The sequence below is a fragment of the Myripristis murdjan genome, chromosome 4, assembly GCF_902150065.1.
Source record: "Myripristis murdjan chromosome 4, fMyrMur1.1, whole genome shotgun sequence".
Taxonomy (NCBI): domain Eukaryota; kingdom Metazoa; phylum Chordata; class Actinopteri; order Holocentriformes; family Holocentridae; genus Myripristis; species Myripristis murdjan.
Window position 1 is genome coordinate 32,427,758 of NC_043983.1, and position 27,796 is coordinate 32,455,553.

The 27,796-nt window shown below is 41.3% G+C and overlaps 1 protein-coding gene across 2 annotated transcripts; it reads right to left on the reverse strand.

Annotated features, from left to right (window-relative positions):
* Positions 1–139: 139 nt before the first annotated feature.
* kdm4aa (lysine (K)-specific demethylase 4A, genome duplicate a) lies at positions 140–26,557 on the reverse strand. Of its 2 annotated transcripts, none has more exons than XM_030049511.1 (22): positions 26,447–26,557; positions 24,778–24,944; positions 24,077–24,252; positions 23,526–23,640; positions 22,634–22,827; positions 20,747–20,796; positions 20,263–20,366; positions 19,779–19,916; positions 18,446–18,678; positions 17,050–17,237; positions 14,713–15,086; positions 14,039–14,135; positions 12,846–13,030; positions 8,655–8,859; positions 6,543–6,619; positions 5,808–5,863; positions 4,982–5,090; positions 4,255–4,443; positions 3,528–3,698; positions 3,248–3,367; positions 2,644–2,736; positions 140–1,865 (listed from the first exon to the last, which is right to left on the reverse strand). In XM_030049511.1, the coding sequence occupies exons 2-22, from the start codon at positions 24,913–24,915 to the stop codon at positions 1,725–1,727; spliced, it is 3,153 nt and encodes a 1,050-aa protein (XP_029905371.1). In that variant the 5' UTR covers positions 24,916–24,944; positions 26,447–26,557; the 3' UTR covers positions 140–1,724. The 2 variants fall into 2 exon arrangements, with proteins under 2 accessions (XP_029905371.1, XP_029905370.1); XM_030049510.1 differs by having other exon boundaries at positions 14,039–14,138.
* Positions 26,558–27,796: the final 1,239 nt, after the last annotated feature.

Genomic DNA, 27,796 nt, shown 5'->3' on the forward strand with positions numbered 1-27,796 from the left:
CTAACTGTGTCGGCTATTTTGAGGCCTTCGTTTTCCTTTTTATTCTAACAAATAAAAAAAAAAATTGTCAAATAAGTAAAAAAAAAATTCAGAGCAGTATTCACGTTGGAGAGAGATAAATAAATGAGTAAATCTCGAATTATGAAACAGACAAAATGGCATGAAGCCAATTTCTTTACTGAAACAATCAAATGATCTTTACAAAACGCTTAAATGATATTCTGGAAGTCCAATATTTATCTTCAGTATCACGTAGATGGGTAAGGAGCCTGCAGCCAACCAGGAGGAGATGAGGAGACACCTGATCTCCTGGGCTGACAGCATCTTAAAATAGACTACATGACATTTATAACTCTCACAGACTTCTGTGAAAATACACATAGAACATGTTTTACAAAACAACTCAATAAAATAGAATAGAAAACTAACCCCCCTCCCCACGTACAACTCTGTTCATACTTTGTGAATAATATAAATTCATTCTCCACTGAACTGATGAAAGCACGGGCTTGCAACTGGCAATAACTAGCTATAAAACTACAATTCCTCTGTCTTCAGTCTCACACTACGACAACAGCAAATTACAGGCAAACGATGGACATCTGAAGGCCACCTTGTTCCTATAATAAGTGCATTGTGATCGATGAGCTTGGCCGAGTGGAGAAGGGGTACACAATCCATAAGACATCTTATAAAATGTACAATTAACATTTCAAAACATACTTTTTAACAAATTAGCAATGGCAGCACACAACAATTCAACTGTCCTCTCAAACTGGACTTAAATAAAAGTGCAATGCACAACTTTCAGTAGAAGAGTAAGGAGCCAACCAGATAGACAAAGCGCATTAAAAATCAGAATGGATTTGTTAAAATTCATCTATATACTGTAGAAAAAATAGAACATACATCAACCTCAAACCTCTTCATATGAATTACTACAGACCGATGTCTGTGTTGCAGAGGCTACTTTCTCAAAGCACCATAATAAATAGGCTGGTAAAAACAAATCTAAAAATGGAAAAAGCTTTATCATTGTTTCTATAAAATTAAATGTTAAGGAATGCAGTTAATATTATAGTAACAGAGGAGGCATATCAGTGAATTAAATGGCATTGCTCCCTCTTTTAATTAAAATTAGGTACACACAGCATCCCAAAACTCAGAAAGTAAACAACTGGCAAAGTGAACTGAAATGTTTAGTAAGGAGCAGATCATTTACTGTTACTGTGGATGAAAGGCAGCAACTTTTACATCTGCACTGCTCTCTGCTCAGGTTTTCTTTTTTCACTGGTGCACAACCAACAAAATGCTACTTCAGCGGGCAAATGCCCTCGTATATATAGTATTGCTTTCAGTAATGCTGTCATTCATGTGTAGACACAAAAGTTACCGCCATTCGGTACTGCCCGGGCTTATATGTCAGCAAACTGCGCTGTGGCTTGGAGTGTAAAACCGAAATGGGTGAGAGAAAAAAAAATGGTCAAAGAAAATATACGCCTGTTATGGTAAATGAAGCTGGATGAATGACGGGGGCAAAAACAAAATTAAATTAAAAAAAAAAAGAAAAAAAAAGCAACAACAACAGCCCAACATGGGGTTCCTGAAGAAGTCATTTTGAGCTACACTCTCTCAGTGGCTAGCTGCTGAATTAAGGTACAGTGAGCACAGTTCCAGTCTGTCAGTGCTGGTGGTCTGTGGATGAGTAGGCAGGTTGTGAGCGGCTACTCCATGATGGCTCTGTAAATCACAGGTTCAATGTAGTCCCCTCTGTAACGCGAGTTGATCACCCTCTGTCTCTTTGACTCCTGGATGATCTCCTTCTCTTCAAAGATCCCGTCGAAGCGCATGTCCGACGCCTTGGACTGAAGAGACAAGAGCAGACGAGTCAGGGCAGAGAAAAAACTCAAACTTTGCACAATAACGGCGCGTGGCAATCATCTACTTATAGAGCCGTCTTTCTACTAAATGCCATTTTTTCCTTTACTGAGGCAATGGAGATTTGCATCAGAAAACACACCGTCCATGCTACCCTTTGTTTTGTCTCTCGTTGCGGTGAGGCTGCTGTGTTTCACCAGCTGAGCGTTAGGGATACAGTTCCACCGGGGATGCTGTCCCTTTTTCTTTGAATTAACCTACACCAACAACTTTGGCACTGTCAGTGCTGGTGTGCTGCTTTTTCCATACTGCAATACTAAAGGGCAAAGAAAGACGACTTTGGCTGTCCTCTCCTTTATTAAAGAATTCAATGACAACTTCATTTGGTAAACCTGCAGCACTTTATGAAAAACTGTAGTGTACCAACAGAGTGTAAGCCAAGTCTTTCTGATAGAATTGAACACTGATACTGGTTTAACGAATTCAAGCTCCTTCTTCATTAAGTAGGTGGAGAGAGAATGGGCAGATAAAGAAATGCATGGGTTTGGTTTATAAACAACATGAAAACTACACACACACACAGGCGAATTTTCTATTTAACAAAATCACTTTTCATAATAGTTATGTCATGATATTATTTCCCAGGCTTCATCTTCTATTTTTATGCTTTTTTCTTTTACTTTAAATCAGTGATCATAAGTGAGGATGGCTGTAAGGTGTGGCTCTTTGTTTACGGAGCATTTTGTTCCTGTGGGCTGCACTCACCAGTCTGGACTTGACTCTCTTGGGAAGCTCCTCATCCAGAGTGTAGACGTCGTCTCTCTTGGCTGTTAGCTGCGACCCATCCTCAAATTCCACCTGCATCATTAAACACACTCAGTGTCAGTGTCTTCCCAGATAAACACAGTTAACAATACTGGGAGTGCATGAATAAACATGTCCAGTCTACTTGTTGTTAAACTACTTATTTACTTGTTTACTAAAGTCTACTGAAGATCCCAGTGTACCCTTGTGGGGTTTTTTTCCATGTACATCAACATGAGACAATTACAAGCCTTCCTGTGCTGCAGTTCCTGTCTGCACTTATGGCTAATAATTAAATTCCCTACAAGACTTCAAGAAATATGAGCAGGAAAGTTAATGACTGAATGGATCCAGTCTCCTCCAGCTAATGAAGCAGAGTTCGGAGATGGACCTGTAGCTGCTGGGATGAAAGCATGAAAATGTGATTATGCTGAAGAGCTGGACCACTGCATGCTTTCAGGTGTAGTCATATTAAAAGGTTTCAAACTGTCTGTCTACTCTGCTGCTGTGTAAGCAACTCTTTAAGTGCCTCTGGGGAGAAATACAGTCATTCTCTGGCTCTTACCAGGTACATTTGGATTACATGAGCTGCCACAAATTTGGCCCCGTAGACCAGGCCATCCGTCCATCGCACCTGAACCACCTCACCCTGGGGTGGAGGCCCGAGCTGGGCGCAGTCTCGGTTCTGTGAAAGCAAAACACACATTTAACAGCTGTGAACAAATGAATACAGTTCATCAACCACAGGTCACTCCAGAGAGAATCCTCTGTGCCGTCCTGTAATGTGTACAGCCTTATCGATGGTTATTGCAACGGCAAGATCGAGATGAAGTGACGAAGCGTACCACGATGTCCTCAGGGAACAGGTTGTCGCTGAAGGAACCGTCATCAAAGTTGACTTCGTAAAACGTCTCCTTGGACAGCTGCACCACGTCACACTGGTAGTAGCGGCCATTCTTGTGCTTGCATATCACCTTCTGCCCCACAGTCAGCTCGTGCATGGCTGCTTTGTTGCGCTGCGATGGTAAATTACAATTGTATGACTGTTATTTTCCCTGTGCATTCGGTGTCCAGCTTGGTGTTAAATCATTCTTTATGTATGAGAATTTCCTCCTTAGCATGGTTCTGTATTTTGCAATTTGCACAATATTATTTATCTGCAGGGTACCACTGGGCAATTAACAGGAACTGTTTTAAATATTTAGAGATCCCGGCTGCATATGACATGAGTGTTGTTGGTTCCCCTATAAGTCTGCATGATGTGTAAATGATCAACAAATCTGTTAGCTCTTACTTATTTTCTGAGATTTTACAATGCAGCGACATAAAAATCAATTCCTAAAATCTTACTTTCCATGTCTGTGGCATTTCTAAGACTAGTGAAAGAATGATTTAAGACATTTTTATGAATTTACTGCCTTTGAGCAGGACCCCTGCTTCAAAAAAAGGAGAATTCTCTGTATGGATCTTGTATGAATCTACTGTTCAGTATACATAACAAATCAGATTATCAATCAGTATTGAACAAATAGCTCAGACAAGTCCTTAAAGAAGAAACTAGCAGCTCCTCACCTCGATCTGAGTGGGGCCTTTGTGTCGACAGCAGGTGACGTAGACCACAAAGGGCCATTCATCCGGCTGCATCAGGACCCCGGCGGCCTGGGCACAGGTGGGGTGGTAGGCGGTGGGACAGCGGCCATGAGAACACTGCACGCAGCAGCCAGAGGCCTTCTTCATCCGCTTCTTACAGTAGTAACATTTCTGCCAGGGACACAGGGCCAAAGTCTGAGCAAACAGCACTATCTTTAAAATGTCTCAACTGAGGCAAACCAGTATCGACCGAGCCACAGCATTTCAACACTTATTGTTCTCTAAAATCAGCCACTCCTTTGTGAGATGTGAAGCTTGTTGTTTGCTTTACTAAAATGATTAAAATCTGTGGGATATGGGACAATGGATGTAAAATATTTAAATTAAACTGAAGTAACTGAACACTTCAATTCAAAGAGTTGGTGATATTAATTTTTCTGTTAGTGCTCAATACAGATAAGGTGGGTTTTTTTTGTATATCTTATGTTCTCTGGTTGTGGTGGTAATGTTGCTGCTGTGTAAACAGGAAATACTTTGAAATGCAGGGTGTGTAGATGTGGGCTGACCGAACTGACTGTGTTAAATGACACGCTCACAAAACAACAGTGTGTAGCTGAATGGATAGAGTCAGGCACTTTAGATAAAAGCCCCCAACAAAAGCCATACGTCACGTTATGCCGACACACAGCAACCGTCTCAGGTCACTCACTAGTTTAAATCTCTGCAAAGGAATTCCACTCAAATCCACAGGACTTCTTTCGGTGATGTTGACAAAGCGAGCCTCCAGCACGGCCACGGCACACATCACATGTACCCACCTGGAACAGCAACACACACACACACACACACACACACACACACCAATGTTCAAAAGTGTTGCAATTTTTCCATTGGTGAGGTGCTTGCTTATCTTTCAGATGACTGTGAGTGAATAATACACACTGCTACACACACGTTTTCTATATATTACACTATATGTATACATACTGTACATTGAGAATTAATGTGGGTATTAATGTGGATTTGGACATAGGATGGCTCAGTAAGGTTGTGGTGTTCCTGAGGTAGGTATGGTTTAAATGTTTTTTTTCACTGGCCATGATGGAAACACTGCATCCCTCCAGCTGGGAGAAAATCTTACCAACAATGAGGCCATCCTGCCAAAGAAAGAAGTTCATTTACACAGAAATGTTGGCCTCAACAGCTGATTCCTGTTAGACACAACTAATGGCTTATTGTTGTGTTAAGGTGCCAAGACCACACACTCAGACTGTGCTTCTGTTGACATGACAAAGATACCGTGTATTTTTTTTCATTTCATTTTATTTTATTGCTAATCAGGCTTAGTCAATCGTCAGCTTGGACATATCACAGCTCTGTGGAAATCCCAGTTTTTCTGATTCAGAGCTTCCATTTTGGTGGCTGGTTATTTTTTTTTACTTTAATATGAAGTGCATTTTGTTAAAAAATATTTCTCAAGTCAGTTTGATTTGAAAAACTGTTCAAGCCTGTTCAAGAATGTGGGCACAGCTTACTTGCTGTTGTTGGCTTTCTGCAGCGCTCCGCCCCTCAGCGAACACAAACAGCAGTTCTGCAAAGAGGAACCACTATCAAACAACTGTCCACATATTAAAAATCATGCAAAGAAAAAAAAGCTACACGAAAAAAATATCATGAAATGCTGAATTTTACTTTGTTATCCATAACTTGATTACTATAGATGCACATTTGCTCTTTAGTGTCAAATAAAAATGACATTTTACATGAGGGTTAAATGTAGCTGTGGTTCTATGACTTGCTGCCTGAACAATAAGCCTTGTCCATCTATTGTGCTTGCTGCTGTAAATGCACTCAAAGTTGATAACGTAAGTGGTAAGCACCGAGTCAGGAAAGATAAAATGAAATAAAACCCTTTTAACATAACTGAGTAAACAAATGGAGAAATTTTAACCAAATAAGAAACGATCAATAATAAAATAGGTGTCATTGTAGGATGAGTGTCAAACATGATAATCACTGGGACTTATCGTATAAATATATGCAGTAAATAAACAACAACAACAACTTTCTCTACATTGTGTTTGATTTTAGTCTTGGCTTTTAAGTATAACTCTTTTAAACATGCACATTTGTGAAATAAATCCTTCTGCCACGTTTGTAAAGCACTTTGGTTGAACTGCTGGTGTTTTTAAATGTGCTATATAAACAAAAGTGACTTGATTTGACATGAATAACAAGCCGTCTTCACGCTGTCATGAGTGAGCACTGACCTCAGTCATGGCGTTCGCTTTGCAGCGTGCACACTTCCACTCCTTGGTCACACTGGCTGGGTCCACGCCATAGCAGCCTGAAGCGCGTGCACACACACACACACACACACACACACACACACACACAAACATGACCTGACTCATTGGCTGCACAGGAGTAAAGCAGCAACACAAAGGCCCTGTTGGTCTGCAGAGACGCTCAGGGTGACACGGGGTGGCCGGTGTCAATTTTCAGCCACCGGGTCAAATTACAAATCATGCCATGAACTGCAGCAGACGACCGCTCACTGATGCTACACAAACACTAAGGACATTTTTGTGCTGATGAAGTGCCTTCGTATCGATCCATGGCCATTACAGATCCACACTGTCTAAAAGTATCTACTCTGGAAGGCCATTTCCTGCTCGGTTAAATAAATTATTCAAAACAATTTCACAGTATATTTAAAATGTGAATAAAAATACAAAGCCACAGTGAACGCTGCCTGAGCACTGGGCGGAAGCTACAGAACATTAAACCGTCTGTTTACCACAAAGTACGATAAACCTGGGAAATGTTTTTTCTCTGGCAGCGTTTCCACATGACAGCAGCCATGTTGGCTCCACATTCTTTGGCTGTGGCTGAACTGCAGGCGATTATGTGTCAGCCGACCTTGTGCTGTCGCTGCGCTGGTGGTATTGGGGACATGGACTACATTTACATGCACAGAGAATTCAGCTCTTAACCCAGTTAACCAAGTAACCCAGTTTTGGACTAACAGTTGTAAACGTCATAATTAATATGTCCAAATTTATGCTCAAATAATGAAAACCCCAGTAAGGATGGCTTGTTCACTCAGATGTTAAATGGGTTACTGTGATGTGAAATCACACACATCCTGCACATCTGTGTGGCAGAGACAGAGAGAGAAAGCTGCACCTCTACAGCTCACAGAGGTGTGCTTTATTAGCACCAGCTGTCACTAAGTGGTGTTAATAAAACACACCTTTGGGTGCTGTTAAGTGTGTGCTCTTCACTCTGATACTGCCTCCATGTTTGGCTTTCAGCAGCTGTGAAAAGTAACACACAGGTACATTTTGATGTCAAAAAAAAAAAAAACATGGATGTAAATAGTATTTATTGTGCAGTTGGTATTGGGATTATCCAATCTTTTGGTTAAAAAATAACCCAATCTAGTCTCATTCCAAGTTAACAAACCTCTGGTCAAACATATTTGAAACTATAAGTTGGGGTTATGCTGTGCTCACGGCCCTTTAATTTTATATGGCTAATACTCTCCTAATACTGGCCTCTCTGTGCTGGTCTTCACAAGGTTACTTCCCAAGGTTTGATGTTATAGAAATGGAAACACATTTCTCCCCCTACACACGATTGATGGGTTAAGGAAGTTCCATAAGACATCAAACTCAAGAAACTCAGATTCTTTCTCAGGGGCTCAATAAAAACATTCCCAAGAAACCCAGAACCCTTTTCTAGAATATACTGATCAGCTCAACATTTCACCAGACACAGACGACGACTGAACCCCCCCGCTCCCTCCTCCACTCCCCCTTTTTACCTTCTTTTCCTTTTAATTTTATTTATTCATTCATTCATTCATTCATTTCTCCCTGTGTTTCATGACCTGAGTCAGGTGAGGGTGGGGGGATGGCAGGAAGACGGTTGGGAACCGTTCTGTTCCTGTTTTATTTCATACTGTTTGCACTGTACTGAGTGTTGAAAGACTGTAAATAATCACCTGTTTGTAATGTACCTACTGTTAATAACTCAATAAAAAGAGTGGAAGAAAATAAAAAAAAAAAAAAAAGCCTCATCTGAGTGAAAGAGGGAGGGGTTCATATTTTTGCACTGGCGGACTGATCAGCCTGTGGGTCAGACACCAGGGGTAAAGGAGTATTCTGTTAATTTGTTTACTCGCTGCAACAGGATTACTCAGCTGCAGGGTTGAAATAAACATGAGTTTGTCTGGAGCACAGCCAAGCGCCAGGTTACTTTGTGCATGTAAATAGAGTGGCTAAACAGCAGCTGCCAACTCAGTACGACTCTTCCTGTATATATGCATATGTGTGTGTGTGTGTGTGTGTGTGTGTGTGTGTACAGTAAATACTGACTGGTGTGAACGCGGACGCTGCACTGGGAGCAGCTGATGAGCAGGCTGGTCCCGTCCTCCTCCAGGTGGGGCGTGACAGGCGGCTCCTCACACTCCGAGTCCTCCTCTGTGATGGTGGTGAAGCACATCTCTGGGATCAGAGGCTTGGTCCGCATCCGCCCGCCGGACGCCACCACGGGACTGTCGACGCTGTTTGCACATTCAGTCTGAGAGGAGACAGCGTGTGTTAAACCACACGGCGTTAACGCTGTGTGTCACTTTAACACAGCAGTGCCACAAGCAAGGCCGCATCCTGCACACTCCTCAGCCTTTCTAGGTCAAGATCATGGGTTTATTTCTGTCCTGTGGTTGCACTCACCATTCTGGTTTTTGTCTCATGGCGGGGTGGCATGACTTGCTAAAAATATTATTTTGATTTTTTTATTTTCCAGAAGTCCTCTACAGTCACATTTATTAGTCTTGGTGAAGGTTAAGCAAAATTAGACTCACTCTACCGTGCTCCAGCAGTCAGGGCTAGATACAAAGACTTTCATAGAGGTTTTGAGTATTGTGGAATATTGTTTTTTTTTTTTTTTTTTTTTTTCATGCGAGGAATATTTCCAAATCAAGCTGTTTTTAATCCCCTAATTCATCTGGAAAATCTCATCTACGCATCTGCCTTATTGATACAGATTATTTTAAATCTGCACTCCTGCCTCAGTCAGAAGTCACCGTCATCTCCTGTTTGTGCAAAATGCTGCAACGTGCTGAAGTAAAACCACTTTATCTTATCACCCTAATTTTAGCATCTTTATTTTGATTACATACAGCTTTAGATTTCATTAAAAGATTTTTTTTGTCACTTTTAAAGCATGGATTGGTCTAGAACCACGTTAGATCAGAGACTTTTTAATCCCAAATGAGCCGAATCGTTGCCTGAGGTCTTTAGTGTGGCCCGTGTTGGATGTTCCAAAAGGTTAAGAGGTTGCTCCTGACTGATTTCAAAAACAAAAACAGCCGCAACCGGCTGTGTTAAAGTCATCATTAAAACAAAAAGCCTTTTACTGCCCGTGGCACAACTTAGATTAAAAAGAAAAGGCATCATAGCCCCTAAAATTTGGACTGCCCTGCCCAGCAAGTTTAGGCTATTAAAATCTTTATTTTCTTTTAATTAAATCACCTCATATAACTCTCTTTTACAGTCTTGTTTTTATGGACGTGTTACTCTGTTATTAGTTGTTCTTGACCTTCGCTTGATGTCTTCCCTTTATGGTCTTGCTTTGATTAAGGTGCCGTTTACTTTGTACCACTGATTGTGCTGATCTTGTTTACTCCTTTGTAGATCCTTTGGCATTTTTAAAAGTGCTAGAACACTTAAACCTACTTCCCTGCAAATGATTTCCTAAAATTTTTACAGGGATTAAACTCTACTTTTTTTTTTTTTTTTTTTAAATAAAATTTTTGCCTCCATGGAGCGCTGGCAGACAGGAGGAGGACCAGTGGCTGTTCTGTAGCCTTTAATGTCTACTATTACTATTAACCCAGCTGGGCCCTGTGAGGAGGGTCTTGGTTGTGGTTTGTCTATTAGTCCTGCTGGGTGGTGAATGTTTGTACAGAAAGAAAAGTTGCACATAAGAAGCTTTAATGCATGTAACTTTGCAAGATATGCATTTTGCTGGTTCACTTCCTTCCCTAAATCCTGAATTTTATCTTAAATTTTCAATAAGTTTTAGCCTATATGACACACCAGGTCAGTTAATTAAAATATGTAGGCCTAAATTTTCATTATTTCAATAAAGCTATTTGTTGGCAATAAGTCATGATATTGGAGGTTCTTGATGATTCGATTTAAGTGAGAAAGTGGTGGATTTGGTCAACGGGGACGGCCCCAAGTCCCCGACAGCGGCGGTACAGCTGTCGGCCACACACCACAGACTGGAGAGACTTTTCTGGTAACGAGACCAAAACCCACCGAGAACCACGATGTCAAAACATCTGATTCAGGCCCACAGCACATGTCATGAACTAGAAACCTATTAGCACTTCCGCTGATGAGGTACTTGGTTATTTTTTTTTAGAACAGAGGAGGCTGATTGAACCCATTTAGCCTCCTGCCAAGCTGGCAGCAGACCTGACAAAATAAGCTCATCCATCTCCTTTTGTCACCACCATCATCGCTATTTATCACCAGGGAAAGGAGAGAAATCCCTCTTTTTATTTTTTTTATTGTTCCATGCTATAATAGGAATCTGCTATCTTGTATTTTTACATCAAAATCCTGTTACTTTATATCTTTAATGGTGACCTTGTGCTATAAGAGTAGGTCTGAGGAAAAATAAAAATCCCAGCCAATGATATAATCTGATTTTTTAAACAATGCCAAGCCGGGGCCCACCAATCCAAAACTGCCGTCTCACTGGTTAAACCTTTGAAAGCTACCTCCTCTGTTATGTCACAATCCAATGCACTATATTAGAAAATATATTAAATTAATGAAGCGAGCAGTTCCATTGTGGCTTATAAGGTGAGCCCTCATGGAAAATGTCTCTCTCCCTCTCCTTTATGGGTGGATGAGGAACTGAAATAACACATCCCACACACACACCGCTCAGTCCTCTTCCTCTGGACAATCTGGTCTGTAACAGAAGTGAAAGCCTACCAGCTGTTGTTGGCCTGAATGAGGTACAGACCCAAAGGGGCTGGTATTTTCCCACCAACAACAAATGGTGCACAGGTGTGTCTGTTGTGTCAACACTTGGCTCTCCGGGCTCTGAATCACCGCGTTTAATCTGACTGCCCTTCCACTCACCCAGGGAATTTTCCTCCATAATCGTTTTGCGCCTCAGGCAAAATCAGAACAAACTAAACACTAATTAACAGGATAAATAAAAGCACTGGAAGTCTGACATGCTGCTGCCGTAACCATCACTTTAACCACTATTATCTGAGAAGCACATCACCTAAATCAGGGGTCGAGAACATGTTTTTCCTTTTCGTCAATACATTTTTTTTGCCGGCCCTTGCGTTTGCCAAGACAGACAGACAGACACACACACACACACACAGTCTTAAACATGTTATTAGTGGGGCTGGGCACCAAAAGGTGGTACTTTTATGGTACCGAGTCTGACTGAAATGCTGCTACCAAGTGCTGAGAAAGGAAGTGCCATTCAGAGCCATGGTCAGAGAGTTCATTAACAACAAGTGCCTGCACATGCAGCTCACCTGACCACAGGTGTCTGTTTTCATGCCAAACGGCACTGCTGTGTATTTCGGGCTATGATACACAACACATGAGGAAAGTCAACAGAGCACGTCAACAGCAAGATCGTGACAGAGAGTGTGTTCATGTGTGTGTGACAGAGAGAGTTAGTTTAATTTGTGCTCTTCATGTTTTGTCAGGAGCTGTATGATTTTTGGCAAAGCGCCAGAAATGGCTTCAGCTACAGTTTGTCCTTCATATGAGATTATCCTCTCTACATATGTATACCTGGTCATCTCCCTGACATCCAAAGAAAAAAAAAGTGCTTTTTCTCCAACATTACAGGTGCATTCCACTAATCTTCTAGTCCAACAGGGTGGCCAAACAAAAGCACAATTCCAAATTCAGTTTGCAAACCCTGATGTTTACAGTGTGCCAGTCACTCTGCTCACACAGAAGCTACATGCAAAAGCCGTCCCAACAAAAAGGCTCCACAGCCAGCACTCCTCACCAGGGTCCATCCACTCCTGCAGCTCGCCAGAAATGAATAAAGCACAATGTCTACCACCTATCCTGAAACTGTGTCACCTCACGGCATGAAAGATATTTTTGTATAAACCACGTTTGCTGCAGCACTGCCACCAAAACAAACCCCTGCGTGTTCAGTGCACTTTGTGATTAAAGGGGTTCTGATCTTTGCTCTGTCTTGTACCACTCTGAATAAGGCTTCTTACTAGATTTCTGGATCTCTGCTCTAATTAGCTATCTTACTTCTGGTCTTACTTCTTGAAAAAAAAATACTTTGATTTTACCAATTACAGGCCAGTGGAGCTAAAGGGGATGGGAAAGGTGCAGGGCTGAACCAGAGACTTGAGCTGGAGGAGAAAACTTTTATAAAAATGTTTCTGCAACTCCTACCGGTCACAAATAGCAGTCTTAAGAGCACTCTGAGGGCCTTTTCATTTGCCAAGCATGTAAACTGAAGTGAAAGTAAGCGTCTGGCACACACACCTGCTGGTAGGTGTGGAACAGCATGCAGATGGAGCAGTACGGAGGCTTGGAGCCCACGCGCTGGTTGTACTCCCTCTCCTTCTTCAGGTTGGGAGGCCTGCTCTGCCACAGGTGAGCCAGAGGTTTGGCCCAGCTCTCGCCCTCCAGACCGCCCTCCTCCACCGGCGGCACCTCCTCTGGCAGCTCTGAGGGACAAACAATAACAACAACAAATTAGATTAAAGAGAAACTATTTTTACATGGACAGCAGAATTCTGACATTAACTCAACTGGGACCATACAATAAGAAATGTCTAGGTAAACAGCATTTTCTGATCACCTAAACCTGAATAAGCCTATAATCAGAGTAGACAGTACTCTGATTAAGACGTGGAGTATTCTGATTTTAGCAGGTTACTGAAGGGCGTTTGAGCCATGTAAAGTCCTTAATCACAGATTTCTGCAGCAGTTTGCAGCACAAACAGCAATCCAGCTGCTCTTGCTGAATAAGCTCTTGTGTACAGCTGTAAAGAGGGCAGCTTGAAGTTAAAGGTTTGTGCAGCACAGCAGGGAGGGGTGACACAGCACTTTGACGTCAGAAAGCGACTGATAAAGCGTCTGGTGGAGCATCGCTGAATCTAAATATAAACAGCTTAATTGGAATATTGTCTTAATTAGATTAAGGCAAATAGTTCGATTATTTAGTCAATTAGAGTACGTCAGCATGACATTCATATTCAGCCAACTGTGAAAATAAAAAGGCAGAGGTAGGTTCACTGCAGCATCATCATCTATTATTCAATCAGGTAAGCAAAATCAATATTTTTTATCCTCTTGTATCAAACATCTGCGTTTGGCTTGGGTTGAGGTTACAAAAGACCTTCTAAATTATTCATGTTTCTTCTTTATTACCCACCATGACAGCATTATAATATATTATACTGACACTTTTCACATTTGTCTCAGAAAGCAACATATTATTAATATTATGCCGCAGTAATAATGGTAATTATAGGGCCTTCACTGAAGTTGAGATACATTTTTCATTATGAATTACTTTTGAATATTGTTTTCATGTTCTCTCTATAATCTGTTCTCTTTGTTTCTTTCATTTAACTGATGCCTTTCACACTTTGCCACGGTCTCTCTGTTCCGCAGTCTGTTTCTGGAAAAGTGGGCACAACATAAGACGTAAGTGTTACGGCGTGACAGACCTTCATCACTCATGCCTTCCTTTATAAGCGGGTGATGCCTTGGCAGCTTTCCTAGATGGCTATCCTGTTCTTCATCTAGTGCCACCTCTTCTGCCCCCTGCTGGAGAAAAACAGCTACTGTCAGCATCAGTACACAAACTGGATGATGATTTGCAGCACTGAAATCACACAAAATTTTTCTTTTTCTTGATGATCTGCTCAATCCAGCACCGTGCAACAAAGGTTTTTTTGGGGGGAAATGCATGATCTAGCACTGCTTTAGGACAACATAACACAACATAACATAAAACTTTATTGGTCCCTGGGGGGCAATTTGGTTTGTTGGATGCAATTGTGGACATAAACATGTATACAGATAAAGTGCATGGATGCTTACAACATTTATCTTTTGGTATTAAAAGCGAGATTACTGGATGAAAACTGTTGTGTTGGATCAATTTTAAATATAGAGATTGCAAGCTGGTATAAAATATGAAAAAACTGGACATGTTACATACTGCTGCTGTACTTTGGTAAAGGTTTCATAACCCCATGTAAAAACCCAAATTCAGCTAAAACATGAAAATCACTAAAACTGGACAGCGCTGATATGCACACCACGTCTTAAGATTTTGTGATGCTCTTGTTCGTCTTGCTTGTTTTGTTGTGGTGCAGTGTGATGCTGCGCTGCTCACCTGTCTGTCTTCTCTCTCTGCCTCGTTGTCGCTGCTGTCGCTCCTCCTCTCCTCCTTCGCCGGGGTTTCTCCCTCTCCGTAGTCTCCCTTGGCGTAGCTGTGGACGTGCAGGACGTCGGCGGGGCTCAGCGTCCTCTGGAACAGCCGGTGTGCCGGACTGGAGCTGCTGGCCGGGTGAGGCTCCTCGCTGCCGCCGGCTGCCTGGCCATCAGCCGGCTCAGGAGGAACGACATCCGCAGCCGACACGCCGTTTTTCTCTTTTTTCGCCGGGCTTCGTCTGTTTGAAGTTTTCTTAGCATTGGCTTTAGACTGAGATTTAGGCTGTGGCTTTGCATCTTTCTCCTTCTTAGGTTCTGCTTTGACTTTCACTGGGTCTGAAAGCACAGTAAGGTAATGGTTAAACACAGGTAAGGCCCTCTGTATGTTGTTAAAAATCACAATTCACTTCTCCAGTATTTACAAAGTTAGTATGTGATACAGTAAGCAGGTACAAGTACTGAAGAACACACAAGATCACAATTTTCTTCTCAAGAAACCACAATCACATTTACTGTCACAACTTAACACATTTCACATGGGTAATGTGACTGTGGGCACAATGATGCCTTTTTTATCTGTCAGGCATGGGATTTAAGTTTAAATATTACACAGTGAGATTTGCAACAATATTAAGAGTTTTTAAGAGTTCAGACTTTTGTGTGCAGCATTTAGAAAAATAATACAGTTAAATTTATATTTTCTATGAAAATGTAAAAATGAAATGAAATTGTAAAATTAGTTTTGAAAAATTATGAAGGGTTGAGATGGCTGTGTTACCTGTTTTGAGAAACAGGCCTCAGAGAAAATTCATCAAGAAACATTTGAGCACTCCTGAATTACACCGGAGTCACTAATTTAACTATGAGCCAAAGTCACAGTGCTTCTAGTCACTAAAGGTAAAGGTTTTACAAGAATACTTAGCAGTGTAGTGTCTCAATGAAACCAGTGACACCCCAAAAAATGGTGAACCCTGTCTGATCATTACTGACAAACTGCAGGCTGAAGGGCTACAGCGTCATATCAAAACATTTTTAATGTAAAATAAAAAAAAATTTAAAAAATGACTGAGGGTTACAATGGCCTGAAAGCATAATACCAGCCACTTCCGACCTGCAATTTTTCCCCTTTTTTTCCCCTCATATAATTAATTTTGACCAAATTCTCATGCACTGCTATTCCATATGTTTCATTTACCTCGGTGCAGCTCTTCAGTACAGCAATGACCGGGCCGATTGATATTAGAGAAGTCCACTTAAGCACCTAAAGCATGTCTACTGACAAGCTGTCTGCTCCATACTACATCAGTAAAAATATATAGACTATCTAATGGCATGTGTTTTGTGTACCATGGCTGCTGTTGCACCCTCTACTTGACAAATCTATGCCCATTTCTCTCATCAGTTATGTATCATGTATAAATGTATCTCCAGTAAAGAAATATTACTAAAATTCAGCCTTTCCTATCATTTCATCAGTTAGAGACAATCATCCACACCTTTGTTTCCTCTCGACTCGTCTACTGCAGCGCACTTTACTCAAACCAAAGCCAAGACGCTGCAGCTCCGTACTTTAAAACTCTGCAGCGAGATTACTCACTAAAACTCCTGACAGATCTCGTATTGGCTACGTGTCAAGTTTAGAACTGAGTTCAAGATCCTGCTCATTACATACAAGTCTCTGCACAACCTGGCTCCAACTTCTTATCCTCTTCATTCTTTAACATCATATCTTAAGGCTGATTTTTTTCTCCAAAGCTTTTAAGTTTTTATTGCGCACGTGTTTAACGCTTGCCTCACTTCGTATTTTTACATCTAATTTGCTGTTTCACTTGATCTAAAGCAACTTGTAACTAACTGGTTTCTATAAGAGCTGAAGAAATAAAGTCTCCCTGACTAACTTAATAGTGAAGTCACAAAAAACTGAAAGCTAAATGTATTCAGTACATGTCTCATTACAGTGTGTCAATATATTGAATGAGACACGGTTTGGGGGGTTGATTTTTGGATCATTAGGACTGGACTGCAGAACTGCACACTCAGATGAGAAGTGTGGAAGCAGTTCTACATTGAAGAAGAAGTTTTGGTCAGAGTCAGTCGTTATGAGGGAGAAAGATGGGAAATAACTAAATAAAAAAGCCATTTCCAGTCTTGCTGAGTTACAACTCCTTTAACAGGGAGTGTCTTCTCATTGCAGTTCACTGTTTGTTCTCTGCCATAAGACGAATTTATTTTGTTAACAAAGATAAATGGAAAACCCACAACAATACTAATTTCCTGCTGCTTTTGAACTGCGAGGTACCTTTTTCTGGCTTGATGGCGACTTTAGTAGGCGACTCCTTCTGGGTCACCTTGGCCTTCTTCTGCTCCACCTTCTCCGTCTCCGTCTCAGTCTCCTTCTCCGTCTCCTTCTCGTTCAGCTCAGTGTTTCCATCTTCTGGAGCTTCAACAGCTTCATACTGACGCTTTATCCCAGCCTTGGGCTCTGGGCTGAAGTGTGAGAGAGCACATCATGAAGACATGTCCAAGAGGAATCCAGTGCTGTGGTGAGCAACCATGTGCCATCAAAAAGCTCTGTGTATGTACAGGTTTTGACTGGGTCCGGTTGGATGTTTTTGTAGCAATGAAGTTCGGTGGTATAACTTTAGCTTTTAACTTTCAATGCTAAAGATACACTACAAGTCTGAGGAAGAGCGTTGTAGGTGCAGATGCTTTGGTATAAAGATATACTAAGCAATGTTTTTAAGTTTAAAAAAAAAAAAATCCCTTTCTTGTCAGCCTATATTGCCAAGTGGAGATGCAACAGAGAGGACAGACACTCCACAGCACTTGAGATGCTGCAGACTGCAACAACTATGGACACCTCTGAATCAAAAATCTCCTTAACAGCATTCAGTAAGTGCTTTATCCAAAGAAAACTGGACTCACCAACATTATATCTCCAGCATCTCTTGTCCCTCAGGTTTTCTTTGGTGTAAAGCACCACCGACTGGCCAGGTTAGCAATCATGAGTGAGCTTTGTGCCGTTTACTGATCTCATCTTATAAGATTTATGGCCACTGCAGTTTAAAGTTTTAAAGAGGCTATCTCTCACTGCCAGTTGCAGCTGCTAAAGTGAAAAGCTCCCTAGTGCAGCTTTAAACCCTATTTTTTTCCCACTGGCCCCATCATAACTTGTGTTTTAATGACACTGGGCAGTGTCAATTTTTTTTCCCCGGGATCTCTGACACTTGTGTCGATTGGCTGCTCCTCATTATCAGTGATTTACACTTGGCATCTATACTTAAGTTGTCATACAGCCCAGATTTTTTTTTTTTTTTACCTTTGTACAGCCTAGTTTTAGACCAAGCAATAAACAAATTATTAAATATTTAAGAAATGCAAAAAAGCTGTTCATTTCAAGCATATGCACCAGAGAAGTTCATATGTACATGGTAATGCTTTATGCTTCTCATCACGTATCTCAGAGGACACAGTCTAAGACACAAGTCTCTACCAAACTCTCACTTCTAAATCTTTGGTAGTCTGGTTTTAGTGGAGACATCCATAACAATTTAGACCCCTTTAAAAGGTTTAATCAATGTAAAACTGTTCAGTGGGTCAATGCACAACAAACAGAGTGGAACAATTGGTAAAAACTGTGAAGTTTTTTTTTTGTTTGTTTCCCAAAAGTCAATACAGTAAATGTGAGTACCGACCTCTTCTCCTCCTCCACACTGTTTGTGGGTTGTTGAACTACAGCCTCGTTGGGACTCTCCTCCATCGGCTCTACCTTCTCTTCCTTCAGGAACTCGGCGGCCTCCGGTGTGGGTTTGGAGTGGTCGATGGGCGTGTTGTCCTTCCCCGCCTTCCACAGCTTGTAACGATCCGGCTGGAACTTGCGTACGAAGACATCCATGGAGATCTTCACCATGTCCTGACGGCAGGAACACTGCAGCAAAAGGCAGATGAACATTTAAATCCAAGCCAATGACCAGCCAGTTATTCACTCTGCGAGCAGCAAAATCAACAAGCTACTGGACATCTATCCATTTCCTACACGGCTGTGCAGCCAGGGAAACTCGCAGGGCGTCAACAAGCTTGTCGGCTGAGAAAATTGGCCATGGCTACAATGTCACAATCATTTCTGCACTTTGTTTTCCTATGGATGTGGTTTCATTTCATGGAAAGCAATAGACAGTAATGATAGTTCTGCCGCCCTGCGATGGACTGGCGACCTGTCCAGGGTGTTTCACTGCCTTCGCCCTATGTGCGCTGGGATAGGCTCCAGCACCCCCCCGCGACCCTAGTGAGGATAAGCGGTTTAGAAGATGAATGAATGAATGAATGATAGTTCTGCCTGCAAAACGGACAAGTAGCTGCCATTCAAGGATTCCAGTGGAATCCATCACTGAGCTCGATGGTAAGCTCTGGCATTTTGTTTAAAGATTATTTCTTTGGCATATCACTTTATTTGACAGTAGAGAGACAGGGAAGCCGGGGAGAGAGAAGGGATAACATGCAGCAAAGGGCCTGGGACGGATTCAAACCCAGGCCAGACGACCCAGCCTTGATACGTGGTACGCGCTCTACCAAGTGAGCAACCGGGGCGTCCCAGCCCTGCCAATTAATCCTGCTGCGCGCACACTGGCTACATGTTTTACCATATGATGCAACGTTATGAAAGATGATACTAAAAGACTAAAACTTTCATGATATGCCTGCTTGAAAATTTATAGCGGCATGAACCCAAAGAGATGCATTCAGAGAATAACAGTGTGAACACATGTTAAGCCAATCTCAGGCAATATTGGCAAGTCGTTCATGGCCTGTAGAATCAAAGAGAATGCTGTTTTTCATGTGCAATTTTTTTTCTTGGAAAGTTGTGCTGATACATTAGCTTGAGATACACACGGAAAAACGTACTCACATTCAAGCACTGAACACATAACGAAACAAATCTCCACATACTGAAGATGCAACCCCTTCCTGCCACCTGAGAGGACAGTCTGCAGCACCAGACATCACTAAGAGACTGATCATGTGGTTTACCAGGGTTGCCTGTTTGCCGTAATCGATCCATCGCTGAGTGGCGAAGTTGGTGGATTCAGCGCAGTTGAAACCGTGGTTGAAACCAGCGTGGTAGCCAAAAGGGAACGTCACGATGAACTGCCCAGCCTCCTGAGTGACCTGGACAAAAAAAATACATGACTTGAAGAGGATATTTGCACAAACACATAAACGCCATCCCAGAAAAAAGACTACTGCATATAGTGCTTAACATAACATACTTTCTGAACCCAAATCCCAATTTTTGCCACAAAAGCCAATGACGCTCATGCAATAATCTATTAGCAAGATTTTTTTTTTTTTTTTTTAAATGCAATCACCTGAAAAACCACAGTTTATAGAAATGAATACAACTGGAGATATTGATTTTCACAATGTCTGTGTTTTATACACTATATTAAGCTTATTATATAACTCCAAGCATCTTTCCTGTGTTTCACAAACTCAACGTGAATGAAAGGTTTACCTTCTCAAATGGTATGCCGTATTTTTTCAGGATTGAGGGTGAGATTAAAGTCATCTTGTGCCGCAGGAATGCTTCACAGCTCTGAGCATTCCCGGGAAAGAAACCTGCAAACACAGCCATCAACAACATCATTTTTTTCAAATCACTGCATGTCCATATTTGCATGTTAACAAACAAATTCAATCAAGTCAAATGAAATATTTTCTGTTACAGTATTTGAGGCACTTGCCACATCATGGTGACAAAGTGTGCAATGTTTGCATCTTTCTTTTTAAACCACTCAGCATGACCACCTGAAGCTAGCGTGTGGCTAATGGAATCCTGTGGTTTCAATTAGAGTGAAAACAATGCAGATGATCAGTTTTAAGTGTAGCTTTAGGGGAAATGCAGAGACATTTACCCCTTAATGTGATGAGTGCTGGGTGAAGACAAGTAAACTATAATGAAAATAATCAAGGGACCGCTGAGAGGAGCTGCCACATACCCTTGGCGAGTCTTTCCAGACGTTTCCCGTGTTCTGGTGGGACAACATACCTGAAGAGGGAGAGAAACACTGTTAGATACCAGCAAATTACAAATCAGAGAGCTTCTGTGCAAACGTTGGTGATGACAGCTTGTTCACGGTCCCTTAACGTATAGCTGTATCATTACACAGCTGTACATATATGGTTCTGATGTAATGCTATTTTTGGAAGTCAGCATGGCAGCATGTGAGCATGTGCAACTCATGGATACGAACATTTGGCTGACTAACATTTAGATGTACGGTGTGGAGGTAGAGCGACTTGATATTTTAAATGTTAGTTACGGCTTATCCAGGCACTTTGATTGACTGATTATTGCCAGGTGGGGCTGAAATGTTTCAGCAGCTCCATTTACATAACAAAAAGGAAATTAGGACAAGAAATAAAGATGCATACATTTACATAACATTACTATCACTGAGGACAACACTCAGTGCAGATGTCAAGGCGCTCAGTGTACATTTGATCTGGGATTGCGCTGCTGATTTAACTTTAGGATTGACTGAGACACAGAGGAGCGTTTCAGTCTGTCCCTATTAAAACATATTCAGTTCATAACATGGTTAGGGTTTAGAGACAATGCTGTTGACCAGCCTCAGTATGTTGGTATGGTAGGCACATTCATAAAGTTTTGACAATCTTGGAACAAATTTTCTGAAGAAATTAGGGTTTTAAAGTAGTGGTCAAACTCCTGCACCACATAGCACTGCAGTACAGTTGTCCCTCGCTATAACGCGGTTCACCTTTCGCGGCCTTGCAGTTTCGCGGATTTTTTTTTTTTTTAGTGCAATTTTGCATGCTTTTTTTTTTTTTTTTTTTTTTTTACAGCACATTGTGTTCTGCATCCTGATTGGCTAAGGGACTGTAGACCATTGTCAATCAGTCTTCTCCGTGCCGTGTCTCCTGTACAGTACAGAATGCGTTCATTCTATAATACTGGGGTTATTTTTCTACGAAGGTTTGAACTTTGAGAGTTTAAACAAGAGAGAAAAGTGAGAAAATGTTAATGCCTGTCTGAGAAAAGTGTATAAAGTGTGTAGTGAGGGGGTTTTACAGCCTTAAAACATCTATAATAATTGTAAAAAAATAAAGCTGACTACTTCGCAGATTTCGCCTATTGCGGATTATTTTTAGAACGTAACTCCCGTGATAAACCAGGGACCACTGTACTGTAAAACATTCACAGTCACAGATGTAAAAAAAAAAAAAAAAAAAAAAAAAAAAAAAAATGAGGAAAATATGTTTAATGGAGAATTTGTTAACCAAGTTGTCAAGATGTGGGAAAAGGTTTCTGTATCATGACATTTCTTCATTCCAGGTCACCCAGGACAGGCAGGTTTGCAATGCTAGCATTCTTCACTCAAACCAAGAGAGCTCTGCAGGCCACAGGTCAGCACGTTAAATATCATCAAGAGGAACCGTGTGTTCTGTCTCTTTCCCAGAACACAGAGCCTCTGAAAAACTAGACATCTGTACTGCTCATAATGTTTAATATCACAAACCGCACAAGGTAGAGGTGCACTGAGCTGTACCTACAGATCCAGCTTCCACACAAGCTATACTCAGATTAGCAAAAATTTATATTACCTATACTTTATTGCACTCACTTTGGTGATGCATTTAAGTGTTTGAAACCGTAGGGAAATGTTCCCTGGCATGTGACGATGCTATTTGTGAAACTGAGCAGCTATTATTTAGAAGAGGAACCCTGACAATGCAAATTAAATGCACCACACTGCTCTACCTGTTAACCTGCTCTGAATGCTAACCGTGCACTGGGACAGTGTGAGGAGCAGAAACTTTTTTTCTTTGCCACAGTTTGACAGGTTGACAGTGTGAGTCTTTACCAGGACTTGGGCTCTCCGAAGTGAAGGTAGTTGATGCTGTACAGGTCCATGTCCTCGGTGTGCCAGGCGAAGGTGCTCTTCCACATCCCAAAGTAGAGGTATGGCGTGTTCACTCCTTTGATCTTGATGCCGCTCTCGTTCTCCACGGTGTCCAGGATGGTGTTCAGACGGCCGATGTTCCACTCTGTCACGTCCTGTGGAGGGGCAAGAGATGGACAAGCGAGGCTTTTCACCTGCTCACAGTTTGAGATCCACCTTTTCTTACAGAGATCCCATGAGCAGCGTTTTAACATCAGCAGATCATGAATGAGGAGTGACACTGAGATGGAAAAGAAATAACTTTGGGCGAGGGGATGAATAATAATACACTGATGTTACAGAGCGTTCCGTTACATGCAGCACCTTCAGCTGATCATTCAAGGTTATTAGTAATTGCACAAACTTAAATAATTTGCATGAACAAAGTGAGGACATGTCAGTTTTAAATTACCGAATAACCCAATGGCTCTACCGCATTAAAGACTAGGGCTAATTGATTCATCAACTAGGGCTAGTTGACTAGTTGATTCATCACTTAATCTATAAAATGTTAACAACATAACAAATGAAGATTACAAGTTAGTAAAGCCCAAAGTTTGAAAGGCAGCCAAAAAAAAAAAAAGCCAAAGTTTTCATTTAAAAACAACTTAAAAAGGTGAAAGTGAAGAAAAGTGATGGAGGATGGTGAAAAGTAAGGAAACTGTATCTTTTGTTAAGTTAAAACAAGGAAACGTTTGGCATTTTTACTTAATAAAATGACAACCTATTCACTGCTGATCAAAAATTATATTCCAGTTAATTTCCTGTTGCTGGACTCATCATTCAGCAGTGTAAATTAAAGACTGTGACTCACTGGATCGTAGAGCGTTCCACTGACGTCAGCTCCATACAGCGGAGGGTTGAAGGTCAGATTCTTCCAGAACTTCCTCTCCAGCTCTTCAAAATCCACATATCGGGGATTACAAAACCTAGAGTGACAGTTGTTTTTGGGATGCTCAGCTGTACCAATGTGAAAAAAGGAGTAACTGATTTTAAAAGGTTTATGCTTTTTATTTTCCCCCTGCTTATAACTTACTGTACCAAAGCCCCTCTGGTGACATTCAAAACATTTTCTTGTCAGTGTTTTTGTCTGACAAGCTGACAGATGTTTGCTGTTCACATCTGTTAGTAGACAGCTTACACCAAAAGCCAAAAAAAACCCCAAAAAAAAACACCACCATGAAACGCTTTGAAAGGTCTTTAGAGGGAGCTTGACTGGTGAGGAAAATCAGAGACTCAAAAAATCCTGAATTTCCCCTTGAAGTGAGCTGCAATCCTACAGTCACTGTGTCTGAAACATGAAACAATTCACAGGTCCCCACAGAAAACTGCTGTTTATTTTTAGGTAAATATTTTAAGACTGACTTGTCCATGTTGGACGTCTTGCGGAACTCGCGGACCGTCATCGGTTTCTTCTGGATGTTGTACTGCGTGAAGAGGCCCGACTGGCCGGTAACCACCTGCTGGATGGGAGCAGGAATCACCAGGTCATCGATGTCGTCGTACGTCCGCCTCGGCTTCCAGTCTTTGGGTGGAATGACCTAGAAAAAAAATAATAAAAAAATAAGTTAACATTGTGATGTGCGGCATCACTGACAGTCTGAGGGATTCAGTTCTTTGTGTGGTTGATATGTGTCATTTCTTGCAACACATTGCTCGTGAGTCATGCAAATGAAACAAAGCAAAGAAGCATCACTTTAGTAGGAGTGTGACTAAAATGTTCCTGGTTGTGTTCAGTTCCAAAAAGTAAAAGTTTTGTCTGAATTTAACTGTTTGGGCCATCCAGTCCTTCACATGACCAAACAACTGTGCACAACTGTCAGGTTTGATTGAGACAAACTTGTCATAGCAAAGACAAAAGTTCATGAATGGTGGTGACACATTACTAGAATATAAATGGTAAATTACCCTTACTATGAAAAGGGAAAAAAACTAGCAGCTCAAGAACTGAGCACACAATCAATGGAAGCAAAGAAAGCATAATTAAATGTTATGGATTCCAGATAATAATTAGAGGAAACATTCAATCAAACCTTGCATGTCACTGAAGAGGCAGACAGACTTACTTTTGCCATTCCTGCCTTGTGAGCTCCTTGAGACTCCATGTAGGCGATGTACCGGCTGAAGTCTTTGAATTCCTCCTTTGAGGGGTTAAAGGTCATTATCCTGGAGCCCACAGTCTGGGCTGCTGTGTCTGTGGTCATCCTGGGACTGTCACTTTGACCTGCACAGTCTGCTCAATGCAAGACAAAAAAAAAATCAACATTTCCAGGTCATAAGTTATGTAACATTGACACAAACATAGGAAAGTTTACACAGCAGCAAGATTAAACCTAAAATGACATGCACGAAATGTACTGAGAGCACGAAATATAAGATATACAAAAAGGCTGAATGAGGGCTGAGCAGCCACAGTCTCTGCAACGGAGACCTTAAGGCAAACTCTTGTGCACTTGTTGCACCTGGTTAATATATATTTAATATTAGGGGTGTGGGGGAAAAAAATGATTCACTTAAGTATTGCAAGGTTTTTTGATGGATTTTTTTTTTTATTACTGAATTGATAGTGAAAGTTGGCTAAATACTGGAAAGGGACTGGCATTTTCAAGGGGGTCCCTGGACCTCTAAACTCAATATATCTGAATGAAAATCAGTTCTATTTTCACCCACGAGTCTCCCCTTTGCAGACATGCCCACTTTAAACTAATCCCATGCAGCTGGGGGGCACAAACCATGCAGTTTTTTTGCATGTAGAACAAATGTGCTGTTTTGCTGCCAGTGTGTGTCTGAGGGTTTACAGCCAAACAGCGGTCCGTAAACTTTCCCAGGCTGTGTCCCACGTTGGGTAAAAGGCAATATCATTCTGGAAGTGATATGCTCATGTTTGCACTTCGGGGACCCACCGAGAACAGCCACTGCCTGAGCCATCTGCAGACTAGGTTCATGAAAAACTTTTGTAACTTCACAGTCAGTTCTTGGCTTGTCTTCCCCTTCAGACCAGCTGACACGGCTAACTTTGGTCGTCCTGGACTACCAGGCGTGACCAAAATAAGTCCGATCAAAGTGATCTTACCTCCGCTGTATAAACGAGATTAAGTGATTAAGACAGATCGAGTCAACTTTCTAAACAATGGTGCCTTCTAGAAGCGTTAGTCGGCGAGGAGACGAGCTGTTTCGTGATTATCTTTTAGGGGAAAATGTTATCTTCTCCATTCTTCTGGCTTTACTGTGCGAGTTACTAGCAAAACACTGGGGACTTCGAAGACCCGCCCACCGGCCACTCCGATTGGACAACAGCCCTGCTCAAATCAGATTAGAAGTTTGTGATTGGCTGGATGCCACGTCTGTCAGAACCGGGGCCCACTGACAGCCCTCTTCCTCGGAAAAAATATTTAGCTAGCCAGTTAGCTAGCATGCTAACTACTGGATTACCCCACTTTTAATATTAAAAGTGCAGCCAAAAATAACGCTACTTCGCCTAAATTCACCAGTAAACAGGAAGAAAGTTTACATTACTGGCGATACGAGTCACCCCGTGGGAACTGGGGACAACTTTTGTCAGAAAAGAAGGAGCCGCTAGCGGAGTGTGCAGAGGAGTCACAGATCTGACAGCTAGCACAACTAGCAAACACGTCCTGCTGCCGAGCGCCACTTTCTCCTGCTCAAACTTACAATTACTCCCAGTTTCCCCCCCAAACGAGCCGCCACTTCACTTGTAGACATAAAGTTACATACGCTGAAATGCAGAAGAGTTGTTTTTCCTCCCCAAATCACGGCGAGCAGAGAGTAAATAAAGACATCATCGGTCCGGCTAGAAAAGATAGTCCTCCATTATTCCAGTGACGCATGCCCAGTGTGTGTTTGTTTACATGAAGCAGAAGGGAGAGGGGCTTCCGTGCACTTCTGGCCAATCACAGCGCCGGATTTCCAAGAGGCCACGCCTTACTTTTTACATTATGATAATAAGAGCAAACACACCTAATGATAGACCTAATCAATGATTGTACTGTCATGTCTATTTTAATTTCAATGCACCCGAGCACACACACACAACATACATAATTTTTCATAAAGCTGTTTTTCTGTCTTTTTTCTGCCTTGGAATTAATGAAATGGTTAAAAACTGCTATTCTCATATTTTTAATTATCTGAAACTGGATCTGGTTTATTGTTTATTGTTTATTGTTTATTGTTGATCCCCATTAGTCACTGCCTCAGTAGTGACTATTCTTCCTGGGGTCAAATGAGAAATACAATATAATCAAAAGATTTACAAGCAAAACCTAATAAAAAAACAAAAGAAAAAAGAAAATAAATTAAAAACATGTAACATATACAGTCACACATATATCAAAAAAAAATGAAAACAACAACTATCATCCTAAATAACAAATGAAAACAACAACTATCATCCTAAATAACAAAGAATGATAAACAAAATATAACAGACATAAAATACCTACAGAAGTAAACAAAAATAGAACATATGTCCATATAGTAAAGATAATTTTACTTGGTACACTAAGTTGAAATCGAATGAGCATAATACAATAAACATCCATTACTCACATTACTCACAAATAGTGGTTCAGGTCCCAGCTACGCAGTGTAACTGAGAATGCATGAATATTGTGTATTATTAGTGGAAGGTACAGGTGGGAATCACCAGGTGCCCCATGATACGATATTATCACGATACCTAAGTCACGACACAATAGTATTGTGATTTTAAACATTTTGCAATATGCTGAATGTTGCGATAACATGAGTTGCGATATACAGGGATTTATTACTTTTTTTTTTTCAACTGCAAACTGTGTCCCCAAAGCAAAACTTTGTCAGAATGTGTTTTATGTCATGGGATAAAGTTTTCATCCTAATCATCTCACTTCAGTCACTTTTATTGCAGCATAATGGGACAGACTGATCAGCTCTGGCATAGAAACTTCTCAGAAATGTTGCATCAGTACATATCGATGCAATAATGACACACAAAATATCATGATACCATGCTGCATCGATTTTTTTCCATCCACCCTTTGTGGAAATATTACAGAACATATTGTTTTTGCTGTAATTCTTTCT